The 16138-nt window shown below is 42.9% G+C and overlaps 1 protein-coding gene across 2 annotated transcripts in view; it reads left to right on the top strand.

Annotated features, from left to right (window-relative positions):
- The first annotated feature begins 3457 nt into the window (after positions 1–3457).
- magi3b (membrane associated guanylate kinase, WW and PDZ domain containing 3b) overlaps positions 3458–16138 on the top strand; it is a 135148-nt gene continuing 122467 nt past the window's right edge. Inside the window, exon 1 of one of the 2 annotated variants that reach the window (XM_019857632.1) lies at positions 3458–4434. In XM_019857632.1, the coding sequence (XP_019713191.1) occupies positions 4128–4434 (307 nt within the window). In that variant the 5' untranslated portion in view covers positions 3458–4127. The remainder of the gene's footprint in view (positions 4435–16138) is intronic. The other variant, XM_019857626.1, reaches the window with a different exon arrangement.

Raw genomic sequence — 16138 nt, 5'->3', positions numbered from 1 at the left:
TTTTAGCATGATAACAAGTAAAGCATTCGAGGAAACGTTCGTTTATTTGAAGGTCCGTCGAGCCACTGGAGCGCTAATGAGAGAAAAGCGCTCCAGTTAGCGTAAGGTTTTTAGCCTTCGAGAGCTAACTATGGCCATCGAGGACTACGAAGCGTCCCGTGGGTGTTTTTAGCATGATAAAAAGTAAAGTAAATGTCCGTCGAGCCATAAGCAATTTACTCTGAGCAGCTAATCGGATGCTACGGATCTAGCTTCAGTATCTACACACATAGACAGTGAGGTCTATGTGGCCTCTTGGCCAATCGGAGGCCAGGATGATGCTCGGTAAGCCAATAGCAGAGCAGCTATGAGTATGTTGAGCCCAGGAAACTCGCAGCTGTGACTGAAATAAACATCGTTCACTATGTAAACCAGTGTGGTGGTTGCTGTTGCCTTTTTTCGAACGAAGCAGTAGAGGTCGCTGTTGGATAAGACTTCGTTGTAGTGAATGTCTTCGCGAGGCTGGAGCAGACAAAATGATTTCGTATAACGCAACAGGGGGTTTTTCGTCGTATGGGGGGCAGGAGAATGGGAATTGTGTTAATGCATGAAGATTTTTTCACATAAGGGGGTATTTTCGCCCATGCAGGTTTCGTTCTAGAGGAGTTTCACTGTATTCAATTTACAGTGCTCATGTGCACTAGCACATCGCTTATGTGCACCAGTGATCATATAGAATGTTTAAATGTGTTGCTGCACCATTTCTGTTCAAATATCAGTTGCTTAAAGGGTAATATACTGTATGGTTCCCATTATGTCACAGGTGTCAAACTCCGGCAAGAGAGTGGGTCACTGTCCTGCATCTTTTAGATGTGTCCCTCCTCCAACACACCTGATTCAAATGATCAGGATCATTGTCACACACCTGCAGAGCTTGCTTATGAGCTGATCAGTGCGTTTTGGAGGAGGGAAACACCTAAAACATGCAAGATGGTGGCCATCAAGGACCGGAGTGTGCCACCTGTGCATTAGGTGTTACCCTTAGCATTAACATTAACATGTTTGTTTCCGTTTTCCACCTGTGCATTAGGTGTTAGCCTTAGCATTAACATTAACATGTTTGTTTCCTTCACTCTAATTCTTCTTGCTGTTTTATGTTGCTGTATTTCCCCCTTGTAATTCAATACATGTGAAAGAAAATATAGTGTTCCCTCCTGTGTGTGTTTCATGAGTGAAGTTTTTGTTACATAGCTATTATTATAAGACAATAAACAATGTGTTCGACACAATACACTCTGCAATTGTTTTGTTTTTTTTTTTCCATGTCACACTGTATTGCTCTCAAACATCCCACTTTAAAGGTCGATGTGACCCGCTGTATGTTTCATCAGAATTTTTTTTGGTAGTTTTTTTTAAATGTTGGTTTCAGAATTTTGAACTTCAAAATGGGTCAGTATTACTGGTTGTATATGCTTAAAAAGGACATAAAACAAAGGCCAGAAAAAGAAGAAATATCCATGTAATAAACGAGGTGCAATTATTAATCGATCACAAATCAATTATCTGAATTATAGTTAATTTTAGATCAACTGTTTCGAGACCTGGTATCATTTAAAACAGTCCAAATCTTTGAATTTTCAGACTTGCCAATTTGAACTAATGTCCTATTTTTGAATAAAGGTAAAGAAATTATTTGTTAAATCCTATTCATTGGAGAATCAAAAACAACAAAAAAATATATGGATTAAATTATTACTAAAATAAACATTCGTTGCAGGCTGCTTATAAATTTGACCGGCAACAATATGAGCGTCACATTGAGTGCATCCACGGCGCCCGGGTTAAGTCGTCCCCTTTAATGAACTCAGAATGACATCACTGACATATGACAGTGCTCTGAGTCACAGTGCTGACATCACGCGGCTCCATTCAAGCGCACACATCATTTACCATACAACCATAAAAATGACATTTACTGTGTTCTTTTACTTCACACGAAACAACTTTCTACGTTCCTCCAAAATGTGAGGAACAACATGCAAACATCCCGTACCTCCAGTGTTTGCAATTAAACAGCACTGGAGCTCATTAAATATCAATTATGCACGAACAAGGGAGCATATGAAAAAAAAAAGTTGCAGACAACGGACACGACCGATAATAATTCATGACTGATTTTGTCGTGCTCTTGAATGTCGTTAAATGCAGATGAGCAAAAATATGTGTGTAATGCAGCGTGGTGCCTACATAAATAAAACTGGTGGGAACTGGAGCAGGAAATTGCGTGGTAGCTCCGTCATTTGGTGGCGCTGCAGAAAAATTGCACGCTATACTGTAATTATAAGAACATAGAGTAATTATAAATAGAATTACAAATACTTTACACTTTGCATGAATTGAATGCCCATTGTGCTGCTACCTACCTTTGCCACCTAGGGGCAGTGTAAGACAGATTTTATATGGACCTCTGTACAAAGTAGATGAGGTCAGCTCCTCACAGAGGATAAAGAATGTATAACTGTGAGTACTTTAATATTCACGGGAGCACATAAAATGTCAGTGTGGTTCTCAAAAGAGCACCGCGGCTCTGCTGCAACAAGTTCGGTCACTATTTCACAGCGAATTTTGTCATAATGGAGGAGCCAGTCTAGTCAATCCATCTGCCATGCCGGTTGTTCATAGGCTACCATGCAATGTGGGCGAGGGATAAAAATAAAAGAGAAACAGGTAATACTGACAATCCGTTACTTAGCTTTTATTTTGAAAAGTCGGCGCTGGGAAGCAATTGTTATGATCCTGACTTGACTTCAAATTTGTCTGGCCTAATGTATTCTTAGTGAGCAAAAGTGTGCTGAAATACTTGAACTGGAGCACACTATTCAATTTACTGTGCTCATGTGCACTAGCACATGGCTTATGTGCACCAGTGATCATATTGAATGTTTAAATGAGTTGCTGCACCATTTCTGTTCAAATATCAGTTGCTTAAAGGGTAATATACTGTATGGTTCCCATTATGTCACAGGTGTCAAACTCCGGCAAGAGAGTGGGTCACTGTCCTGCATGTTTTAGATGTGTCCCTCCTCCAACACACCTGATTCAAATGATCAGGATCATTGTCACACACCTGCAGAGCTTGCTTATGAGCTGATCAGTTGAATAAGGCGTTTTGGAGGAGGGAAACACCTAAAACATGCAAGATGGTGGCCATCAAGGACCGGAGTGTGCCACCTGTGCATTAGGTGTTACCCTTAGCATTAACATTAACATGTTTGTTTCCTTCACTCTAATTCTTCTTGCTGTTTTATGTTGCTGTATTTCCTCCCTTGTAATTCAATACATGTGAAAGAAAATATAGTGTTCCCTCCTGTGTGTGTTTCATGAGTGGGTGGGTGCCGCACAGGGTAACCAACCACCTTGTAATTCAATACATGTGAAAGAAAATATAGTGCTCCATCCTGTGTGTGTTTCATGAGTGGGTGGGTGCCGCAAAGGGTAACCAACCATTCAAGCTCGGATCGCTACTGTTTTTACGCCTTCAAAGTGAATTGGGGTGGATGCATTTTAAGGGTGAAATTGAGGACACTTAGATCTACGCTGTATATCTCCAGAAGATGGCGCCAACACCAGCTGCCACGCAAACTCAAAAGGCGTCAGTGCGCACAGCAACTAAAAGGGGGCGTACCGTTCCAGACGGAACCTGGGCTGGAACGAGTCTTGGCGAAGCCAGGTGTGTTCAAACCTGCAACGGAATCAGATGCCTCCGCTACCGTGGGCTGGACTTCCACTGCGCGCACGCACACACAGAGTGGAGCCGCCTGCCTGTCTGTGTCTGAGCGTTATCGCTCGTTTGCCGTGCTGTGGTCCAAACCCGCCGCGTTGACGTCCTATTTTTGCCCTTTTTTAAAAAAATGTATTAAGTGGAGGAGAGCGACGCCGTGATTGCTGCACCTCGTCGCGTTTTACGCACAAGGAGCGCTCGCTGGAATTACCGCGCGGATGACACTCCGGCACACCTTCCATGTGTGGGAATCACTCCTGGAGATGAAACGAGCTGGAGAATCACTCGCTCCGGTTTAATAGGCCGTGTCATAAAAAATAAAAAAAAATCTCGATTTGTCAGATCAAGGTAGCCAGGTACAGGCAACATGTCCAGAACCCTGAAGAAGAAGAAACATTGGTCCGGTAAGGTGGTGGAGTGCGCGGTGTCGTGGGGCAACCTGGGCGACTTTGGCTCCGTGGTGGAGGTCCTGGGGGGCGCCGAGTTGGGCCAGTTCCCGCACCTGGGTCAGATGAAGCTGGACGTGCTGGTGTGCCACGTCGGGAAACTGCCCTACTACGGCGACGTGCTGCTGGAGGTGAACGGGACGCCCGTCAGTGGACTTACCAACCGGGACACGCTGGCCGTCATTCGACACTTTCGGGAGCCGGTTCGCTTGAAGACAGTCAAACCTGGTGAGTCACGTTCAACTTATCCTTCCAACAATATTACACTTATTTTAAACCCAACAGTCCCATGTCACTCAAAACAAACAATAAACCACAGCAATACAGTGGTGCCTTGACCAAATCAAATCATCTTTCCCCACCAAAATAAATGGACATGCCTATCCCTTACTACCTCTGCGAAAAGCATCAAGAAAAAAAAAATACAGCGTGTTGTAATACGAAAAATATAACTCCACAATATGGCATAAAAACACATACAGTAATTACTTAAATGGAATGAACAAAAAAGCCTGTACAATCGTGACTTCATGAATTAATCGTGCGGCTCCTTCTGATATACGTGCCTTGGCCACTAGGGGCAGTGCACATACATACATACTGTACATATATACATACATACCGATAGATTTGATGATCAAACAGAAAATTATTGCAACAAATATTTATGTGTAATTTATTATGGACCAGTTACCAGCCAAGCCGATTATTGGTGCAGATATGTGTCACTTTGACACATATCTGCGTTTACCGTTTTTTTTATTTGTTCTTTTTTTTTTTTTGCCAACAGCCAATAATTTTAAAATCTATGGACTTCAAAGAACTAATTATTTATTTGTGTAAGTTCTCATTTAATTTTATAAGACCTCTTGATCCATTCAATCCGTCCAGTGTGAGTTTTGTAGTTTATCCGTCACCACTGTCTCCACTTGAATGCAATGGGCCATTTTCTTGCTGCCCTCAGTCTCCCCATGAGTATAATGCTGTCTTCTTCTTGTGGGCAACAGCTGGAAATCAATTGAGGAAACTCTTTGTAGTGTCTTAGCGTTTTTCGTGATTTGTCCAGTCTAATTTTTGTTTGTTTTGTTTTGTTTCCTTACCTGTTGCTGTGCACACTTAACTTCACAGTCTCCACTTGGCTGCAGCAGTCTATTTTCTTGCTGCCCTTAGTCTCCTCTCGAGTAACTTAATCACTTATGATAAAATTGACCAACACACACTATTTGTAGCTCACTCTGTTGTAGTGTAAAACCTCACTCTCTACATGGATGTATTGTCCTGTATTCATGCCACTCCTCTCAGGTCGTTTAATATTTTCTTTGACCAAAAATGACCACGCATGCTAATATTAGTTCACGTTCTTGCAGTATTATACTCCACAGTCTCCACTTGGTTGCAGCGCCTCGTTTACTTGCTGCCCACAGTCTTCTCTTGAGTAAAATGTGGTCTCTTTACCATGGCTGCTATTGGGTTTTGTTTAGTGTGATGTGTTTTTTTTGCAGTTTACAGTCACCACTCTCTCTACTTGGTTGCAGTGGCCCTGTTGTTTCTGCCCTCAGTCGCTTCATGATAAAAATATAATCTCCTCGCTTAGGCCAAAAATAAATACAGTAGACATTTATTTTCTCATTCCATTGTTGTTTTTTAGCTGCATCTCTGAGTGATGGTGTATAATGTTGGACACGATGGTATTATACTTACTCCACAGTCTCTACTTGGCTGTAGTGGCCCATTTCCTTGCTATCCTTCATGTCATCCTGACGAAAATGTGGTTTCCTTACCATTTTCTTCCATTGTCTCTCGTGATGTGGTCAGTGCGGCTTGGTTTTTGCAAATTCATCGACACCACATTTTCCATTCTGCTGCAATGGCTATTTTTATTGCTGTCCTCAGTCTCCTCAATGTCCTTTTTGTTGTTGTTCCTTAACGTGTCTAAGTTGTGAATCATTTGGTGTTCAAAAATTTGTATTTTGAAGAGGACCTAATGCCTATTTTATCAACTTTGAAAACAAATGTAAGTCTTCCCTGAACCTAACATTCATCTTTTTGGGTAATTGGAGGAATGCCAAGCGATATTGACTGGTATCGGTAATAAATTGCTTGGGCGTTCTTAACTGTTATTTAAATTTTTTTTGTGATATAGGATCGTGTTTATACCCATAATAACATCCCAATCTCCCCTCCAAGTCGTATTGCCCCGTACCAACTTAAATTGGTGCGTTGCCTCCCGTCACTTTCTCAAGGAGATCGAACGCTGATAATGGCAGTAATGGCGTGGTAGCCTGGGTGGAGACATCAAGTCTAAGTGCACTCCCATGCATAGAAACAAGGCCTAATTACATCCTCCATTATTCAGCCTGTGCACATGGATGCGGTAGAGTGGCGGGGCTGGCTGTATCCTGTTGTCTCATCATGGCACATCCGGTCTAGGCTCCCTGGAGATCAGCTGCTCATCCATGCCATGCACTCATTCTCTAAATATGTGTATGGGCATGCACGTGACGTGATGCTGTGTGTATTTTGTGGCTTGCGCTCCCCAGAGCTGCCAGCAGCCATTTTTACTGGCCCACTAAACCAAGGGTGATTAATAAAGTGCATGGAGGGCCGCAAGACTCCGGGCAACAAAGCCAGAGAATCTTTAATGACGCAGACAAGAGGCATTTTTGTTCTTTTTGGGGGGGAAATGATACACACATCAACCACCATTCTCTGGATCTCAGCACAATCGAACGAGATTCAATTGAAGAGCTGTATCGAAAACTCTGATCACAACGTATCGGTCAGTTTTGATTAACAACCACAATCCTTCATTGAGGCACATATTGATGCACTCATTCTGCCAGTTCAAGACATCTCATTCCAATGACTATTCACCTGCTAGTTATTGTGGCTGAATTCCACATGTCCAACAAAAGAAAACATTTGCTCCAAAGGTAACGGAGTTAAGAGGATGCAAACCTATGCATGGGCTCACTTCCCCACCATGGGGAATCTCTTTTAAATATTTCTCCAGCAATCTGATGATGAGTTTTGTGAGTAATCACAACTAAAAAAAAAAAACAAGTGCCTTTCTACAGTTGAAATATTTATTCAGCAGAAAATCTTGATTTATATTCACTTCTATACAGCACCTCAGGTCAGAGCTAAACCTCCTCGCATTCCAGTGCACATGAAAATAGTCTAGTGACAAAACGCCCCACTCCCAATACACAGACGTGAGGAGGATGCAAACGTATAGCCCATGGAGCCTCATTCCAATGTTTTCCCACCAATCTGCTCATGATTATTATGTAACATTTTTCAACCGAAGACAACAACACACTCAATATATTCAAGTTAAGAGGACGAAAATGTATTGCTGTGGTAACTTTTCTAGCCCAGAGAACCTCACTCCAGTGAGTTTCCACCTGACTGTGAGTGAGTTCAGCGATGCATCAAATTGTAATTCAACTAATAGCAACAAATCCCTGTTAGCGCTCATGGTTAATTCACAGATAAAAGGCAACTTTTGCAAACCCGTGGCTCAGAGCTACACCTCCTCACATTCAAAATATGCATGAAAACAACCTAGCAACAGTCAGTCAGAGGGCACCACACTCCCAATACATTCAAGCTAAGAGGATACAAATGTATGCTGATGAGTTTTCACCGGTCATTGAACGAGTCCAGCTATCTATCAACTTGTAAGTTAACTGAGAGGGAACAAATCCCTATTAGCGCTGTGGTTAACCCTTTCGTGCACCCGTAACCTAATAACATGATGAGCTGTCCACTGTAGTAAATAACAGATAAAAGCCTGCGGCTCAGAGCCTAAGCTGTGCTTATTCAAATCAATGTGAAAAAAGCCAAACAACAACCAGTCACCTGCTCCCATGTCTCAAAATTGATGGCATAAAATTAAGCTAACTTTGCTAGCCTGTGGAACTGCACTTCATTCACTTTACATCATCTGTCAGTGTTGTAGCTATAAAGCGTGTTTTATGATGACCTCTGTCAGTTAATTTCACACTCTGGCCAACTCGATCACGCGTCATGTGGGAGAACTTGAGCATATGTACGCATGTTGTCCTCCGGCGCGTCTTTCACGTCTGTACGGCGTAAGGCGTGCAGATGGCGGCCGCGGCTCGCTCGGCATTTGCGCGTCGGCGCGAGCCTCCGTGCAGTGTACAGTATACATTCCTGCGTGCCGGCCTCATGTTTTATTCACACCTCCTGCATAATTGAGTCGGCTAGTGGATTTTCTCCACTCTGATGGAGTCGCCAGATCAGCTGTTGTGATGACTAGGCGGCGACAAGCGACGGCAGACGGGCTCTCTGGGTGCACCAGATGTTCCTCGATGTTCTTCGCTGAGTTCCTCTGCGCTCCTCGTGTGGAAGTAGAGAGGAAATGAGTCCAAACAGAAGCTGCGTATGACACTTTGCGCCCCTGCATGCTCAATTCTCCAGAGGCGGCATTTGTGCTCGGAGATGAAGACGTTCTCGCTGAGACTCGATGCGGTGGCTGGGCCCCGTCTCTCTCTTGTGCTTTTTGATTGAGTCGGGAGTGACGCCTCTATTTAAAGATCTACGCTGCTGCAGTCTATTTCGGCTGTAGCATCCAGCTGAGGCTCACACAACATTCATGATGCAAAAAAATAAGGTGGCTCAATGTTAGTTACTCATTGCAGCTTTGTTGCTACTAGGGTTGCAAAAGATTCATACCATTAGCCTTCCCCAAGCACCAAGAAGGTAAGTTTGGATAGACTTCTCAAACAGTTTCAAGCTTTTATTTTTTTAGTATTGATTATGATGTTGTACTTTACCAGGTGTTTTTTGGCTATGAAATAAGTGCGTTCATGCAACAATCGGTTCTTGCGAATCACCCTTTCCCCCCCAATTTAGACCATGCAATGTAACTGTATTTTCCTTTCTGTGGAAGCACAATATCAGTTGGTGACAGTAATGAGGCATGAACATGGTTTGCCTACTGCCATTCGACCCTACAGAAGAAGAAGAAACACAAGAAAAGAGACAATACATTAGGTACAGTCATGTTTTGTGCTCACATTTTCTGTGTTGACAGGTTTTTAGAGAGCAAATGTTAGTTTTTTTTTTTGTTAAACAGTACTTTTTATACAATTCAGTTGAGTACAATATGACTTAAAAAAAGAAATACATTTTTGTTGTGTTTTTGCATGACTGGAACAGAATACTTAATTTCCATATATTTAGAAGTAGAAGTCTTACAATTTACAAAAAATGGCTGCCCCAAACCGAAGAAGCTGATTTCCTGTTCATTTCCGGGTATGGGTTTGTCAGAGTTTGCCGTGCGTCCCGTTGTGATATACATGCCCATCCAATTTCATGTTGGAGGCCATTTTTTCTTCCCAGGGTGTGCTACTAAGTAAGATTTGTAAATGATACACTGCTGCCCATTATGAATGGCACGCACAGCTCAATTCTGATTTTAAGTGCAAAGAGAATAATTTGGTCTTCTCCTTTAGTTTAACCACTCAGTGGTGCATTGCATTTTACTGCCATCTGCAGGACGGGAGGGAGACACTCTGGACCAACCAATCAATTTGAATGAAAATTAGCATCATACTTGGAAACCTAAAACTATCAGGCGCAAATGTTCTCTTCATAGTGAATAGCAACAAAGCAGATGGTCAATTGTTTTGTTTTCTCTTTGTGAGATTTAATCATCTCATATTGCAGCGTTTTTATGTTTATTGAGCTAAAGCGTTGATAGCTGCCACAGGGATGATAATGGGAGGTTTTCATCTAAAGGACGGCCTCTCGGAAAGAATAGGCACAGTTGTTAATTTGGAGGCTAAATCACACAATTGTGTTTTAATGCAGCCACACTTTGTTGAGTTATTGATTCGCAGGTTTGTAACCCCCCACACTCCTCCCCACCTCTGCCCGAATATTTTCCAGCTGGGAGGCTGTTGTGAAGCCTCAGTTATCAAACAGCAATAGTGTGAGTGTGAGTTTATTTCATTAATGCACCTCTCTTATCGGGCACTGCCTCTTGATGGCAATCATCTGCAAAAATTGGAAACCAAAACTAGTTTGAGGGAAGTCTGGCTTACTGATTTCTTTCAAAATAAAGAGAATTCCATGTGTATTTATAACAACCTCTCACACACACATAGCTTAGGCCTTATTTCGCTCGGTTCATGCTAATGCTAGCACATAATGGGGAGACGCCATACATATCCATCAAATCAGTTTTCAATACGGCTTATAGATGCATATTTAACAAGGCACCACTCTAGTTGAAAATGGCTGTAAAATGAGTTAATATGTGTGAACCCCGTTTTGCTGGCCCCACTCTCCTCTGCTGCCATGACAATTTAACCTCCCTGGTCATTGTATTTATTCTGCTATGTCATTTGAATGCCATCATCATAAAAAAAGCATCTTTAATGTCGCCGTTATCAGTACAAGGCAAATCTAAATGTTAGTTGTGTTATTCTCCTGCAAAGCCCTGTGGCCGTCCGATCTTTCTTTGCCCCCGCTGCCGTTGCTTTCAAGGCACGTTGTTGATAAGCAACCTGCTTGTCCTCCGTGGCTTTGCTCATCAAGCATTTCCCCCAATGTGCCTGCAGGCAGCTGTCAGGCTTTTAGTCAAGCGCCGCGCGTGCACACACACACACACACACACACACACACACACACACACACACACACACACACACAGAAACGTACATAAAAACATGGTCTGTTCACAGGTCAAAGATAATTGTGTCCTTGTCCGATTACATTAGTAACATAAAAGTGTTTACATTGTCAGGGTGTTTGGCAGACACAGTATTTTGTTATGGTATCAGCATCACAATTCTCAAATGATCTTTTTGCAATAATTCCGGGTTACTTTTGTTGTACAAATCAAAAGAATAAGTGTGCGTGAATCAAATGGTGCAGGGTTTTACGAGTGATTTAGCCTGGTGGCAGTTCTGAGGTCCTGGTTTCAAATCTTAGCTCTGGCCTTCATCTCTCACCGCTACAATATATCACACACACACACACACACACACACACACACACACACACACACACACACACACACACACACACACAAAACTCATTTGGTCGAGGTTGCCAAGTGACCAAAGGTATGAGTGTTTGAATCTTCGTCGCTTTTACTGCTGGTCTTGCATGCTGCTGTTGCCCTGCTAGTAGCTGGTGACACCAGCAAAAACAAAAAACAAAAAACAACAAAAAAAAACAACAAAACCATGCTATTATGTCTTGTTTTTTGTGTGAAATATGTGATATGTGTAAGTAAGATATGTTTTTTTCATAATCAACGACAATATTGTAAAGGTTTGAATGACTTTTATTGGGAACTAAACAGGCACTGCATGCAAGTATGTATGCAAACGCAAAGGCTTAAGCTAGCACAATAAAAAAAAACATACCCAGGCTGGTCCATCAATGTGTAAATAGACCGCAAAAGTAGATGCACAACGCTCCCTGTTACCAGCCAGCGTGCTTTGAATGGGATTTCAAAGCAGTAATTTTGAGGTCAATACTCTTCTTTAATTGCAGACAAAACCGTTTTGGCAGGAACTCAAGTGGATTAATCTTTAATTTTTATTTATTTATTTATTTTTATTAATGTAGGATATAGATGTGAAATACACATCCTGAAAAAAACAATAGCACACAAAAACGAAAACAACAGGGGCTTTGCTTTTGAATTTGAGTGACAGTCCCTGATAGCTGATATTGACATGAGAAGCACAGTCATTGAATGACTGATCTGGGCTATGACACGACGTCGACAATGTATATGTTCCCATGGTGAGAATGTTCAGAGCCTCCACAGAGCAATTACTGCAACAAGCTCAAGATGGCTGCTTGTTCTTAAACAAGTCCTTCCAGCCAATTAAAGCATCAGGACTCAATGCTGGGGTTAATGGGCCACTCCCTGCAGGTGCTCCCCTACAATGGAACACTGCTGGCAGCACGCAGAATTCCCCCTCACCACCACTCAGCCTCCTCCTCTGAATGCTTGCAGGGGAGCTGCTGTAATGCGGCTCCAAAACAAACATTTACTTGTCCGCGACCTTGCTGTCTAATTTTGTCCAAACGGATGCTGGATTGGACGTTATTCAAAAACATTCGGATTCTGACGAGAACAGTTCACTGATTCAAGTCAGGTGTGCCGTTTAAATGTATACGGATTTGACTTGCTTGTGCCGTATACAAATAAAAACCACCCAATTGGTTTTTGGATACGATTGCAATTTGAAAAGGTTCTTGCTATGACAACGATAGTTGACAGGGTTGATTTAACCTTAAGCCTCAGAGATCACAGCCAGCTTGTGCCGGATATATTTACATTTCAAAAGACTTCTCGTTTCAAAAACAATCAATGGTGTCAGCTTTGAAGCAAAGCTTGTTGAAAACTAGCCGTATGTTCGCATACTAATTTGACCTCCGACAGCACAGCCTATTGACAATTTTGCATAGCGTTTGGGCATGTACTAATTAAACCTTAGCCCTTAGAGATTCGAACTTGCCCGTGCTGGACATAGTTAAAAATGTTTGTGTTCTTTCTGCAATCAGAATCTGAAGCAAATCTGTTGTAAAATTGGGACATTTGAGCATATTAATTCCACGCGGTGCATTTGACCGGCACCAGCTTCAAGGACGTTATCTATATGCAGAGCTGATTGCTACATGCTAAGCCCCCCACCCTACCCTTCCGCCCAAACCCCTCAGCCCGCTGTAATGACTGCAAATTTGACTGAAGCACCTCTCGGCCATTTTGCGATCCATCCAGATGTGCATTATTCTCCAAATGGTATTTATCGCTGCATGATAGCTGCCCGGGTCACCTCTGGACCATTCACAGGTAATGGGCCTTGACATCTGAATTAGGCTGTCCTCTCCAAAGGTGATTAGCAAGCAGTTTAGCATTCTGGGCGAGGGGCTGGTAGGAGGTGGTGGGGCGTTGCGCAGTGGGGGCGGGGGGTTCCAGTGGCTCTGTGATATGGCTCATCTCAAAGCGGTCACGCTGCAGTTCTGATGGCCGAGAGGAGCGAAGACACACAAGATGGCCAATTTTCACCAGCCAGCGCTCGCTGAAACATTCAAGCGCTTGGTCCGGAATCCAACAGCCAGTCTGTGCAGGATGCAATTAAAAATTAATGCAAGGGATCCGGTCTGAAGGAAATCTGTTTAAAAATGTGACATTTGACTACATGGTATACATGCACTAATTTAACTTTTGATCTCATAAATCATGGACAGCTTATGCCGGACACAGTTAAAAATCCAGAGGGTCTTGCTGGAAGCCAATTTCTTCAAGTTTGATGCAAATCTGTTCAAAGGTGATTTTGGATAGATGAAAAGCTTTTACTGCATACAATTAAAATGTACAGTCATACCTCGGTTTTTGACCATAATCTGTTCCAGAAGGCTATTCGAAAAGCGATTTGTTCGAAATCCGAAACTATTTTATTAGCCCATGATTAGGAGCTAATACACTATGCAGAAATAGCAAAAAAAAACCCCAGTCAGATTTGCATAAATCACAACAAACACGTCTGCTCACAATGAACGTTAAACGAGGAAGCATCACTTCCTCGTGTAAGGAGCCGAGAAGAGTCAAGTGGCGTATTCGGGTTTGCTCAATTCGGTCGAAAACTGGTTTTCGGTCGTAATCCGAAGCGTAAAAATCTCGAATTTTCTGGTTGAAATCCAATTTGGTCGATAACAGAGACGCTCAGAAATTAGGTTTGACTGTAATGGGCTTTTCGCTTTCACAAGTTTTAGGGAAAGGTATCGAAAACGGAGACAAGTGATGATACGCTAACTTACTTTTTGACCTCGGAGATCACGGCTAGCTCATGCCAGATGCAATTATAAATCAAAAGGCGCTTCTCTGATCAACAATTGACAGCTTCAAATTAAATGCAAAATCTGTTGAAAGCTGATTTTGTCAATATTTTAACGCACATTAATTTGACCTTCGAGGTCAGCTGCCGGTTTTAATTAGCCAACACTCCACGTTGAGATAGCGATGCTCTTGGTACTTAATCCGCAGCCTGTTCTTCCTCTGCCGCACGTTCGTCGGCGGGGGAACAGCCGGCTTTGGCGGAATCTTAATAGCTTTTGCATTCAGGCGGCGAGTGCGGCTGAATGCCAATGAGACATCAGACCCAGCTGCGCTGGGCGCTGTGCGAGTGGCGGCGTCGTGTGAAGCGCTTCTTCATCAGGTGACGAGCCTCACGCCGCGAGTGACTCCCGGTCGCCGGGAGGCAACTCGTGTGCTTCTTTGTTGAGAGTCTTGTCGTCCTAATGTAATTGGCTGTGCCAAGATGTCAGAAAAATGCGGTTCATGCAGCGTAACCTGTGAACAAAACCATTTTCCACCATCGGAAATAATGGAAATATTTCGTTTCATTTAACTGTACTGGCAACCACCGGCTGCTTTGGGTTCACCAGTGGCAAATTCATCTCTTTTCGTTTTTTTTTCTCCCTGTGAAACATCCACTTTTCATCTTTATCGGTATATTTTTGTACTGTTTCTGTAATGTGCCGAGTTGCCACAAGGTGTCATGATAATTACGACATGGACTCCGGCTGCATATCTCTTCACAAAAGATCATTTGAAACGTTTCTTCATTCATGGGTTACAATACGATTCCAAGATGTAATGATTTGAAAAGGCGTTGAATCGGTTCGAGTCAGAGGATTTGCGATTCAATTCACTATGGGTCCTGTAACTTTTGTCATGTTTATTAGTATGGAACAATATGTAATGGCTCTCCAGACCCTGAATTGTCCTAGTTAATTCAAGTCAAAGAAACAACAAATCATCATCAACATCAAATTGATTCATACCAATTTTATACCTAATGTACATATCTCATAATGGCTAATTTGATACTGATCTGGATGCACTATTCAAGGACAAAAAATATGACCCGATTTAGTTCATGAAATCAAAACCGATTTTCCGATTTGAGACATTTTCATTGCACCATTAACGTCAACCTTTTGTTGGATAAATAAAATGGATGCAATCTTTTTTTTCTAGACTCAAATAAATTATTTCCATGCATGATTGTTTACAAACACAATGAACATTCAGTCGCACTGCTCCGTTCCCTCTCCTGTCAGTCAACTTCCTCACCGCAATGGGATGCAGGCCTTGCACATGGGGTGGCCCGGTGTACAAGTGGTTCGCACGTTGACCTCACAGTGCAGAGGGTGGGTTCGATCCCGGCTCGGGCCTTCCTGTGTGGAGTTTGCGTGTTTTCTACGTGTGCTGCGGTTTCCTTCCACATTCCAAAAACATGCATGGCAGGCTAATTGAACACTCTAAATTGTCCCTCGCTGTGATTGTGAGCGTGGTTGGTTGTTCGTGTCTGTGTGCCCTGCGATTGGCTGGCAACCGGTTCAGGGTGTCCGATGCTACTGCCCGAAGATGGCTGGGAGAGGCTCCAGCACCCCCCGCGAACCTTGTGAGGATAAAGCGGATCAGAAAATGGATGGATGGATGGATGGATGGACTGACTTACACACACACACACACACACACACACACACACACACACACACACACTTTGACAATTGGACAATTTACTGTCTAAAATGCATATTTTTGGAACATAGGAGGAAGCTGGAGGACTTGGAGAAGCACAGCGAGCTCAGACAAACTCCACACAGGAAGGCCAAACATCAAAATTGGAACCCCTTACATGTGTATCGCACATATGGTGTGATATACATGCAGTAAAGTGCAATTGCAAGCAATACAGTGCGATGCAAGCCATGTCTAGTTGAGTCGTGTGACACCAACACAGGCTGTTGATGTCAACAGTAAACCTGTTAATGCTCCGGATCGCACCTCTTCTTCACACGTAAGCACCAATCTGTCTGTTTCGCATCGCCCATGTGATAGCCCACACCGATAGTCCCCCCACCCCCC

Source organism: Hippocampus comes, unplaced genomic scaffold (genome assembly GCF_001891065.2).
Source record: "Hippocampus comes isolate QL1 unplaced genomic scaffold, H_comes_QL1_v1.1 scaffold17, whole genome shotgun sequence".
NCBI classification, from domain to species: domain Eukaryota; kingdom Metazoa; phylum Chordata; class Actinopteri; order Syngnathiformes; family Syngnathidae; genus Hippocampus; species Hippocampus comes.
The sequence above is the reverse complement of the archived record's forward strand: the minus strand, read 5'-3'. Positions and strand labels throughout refer to the sequence as shown.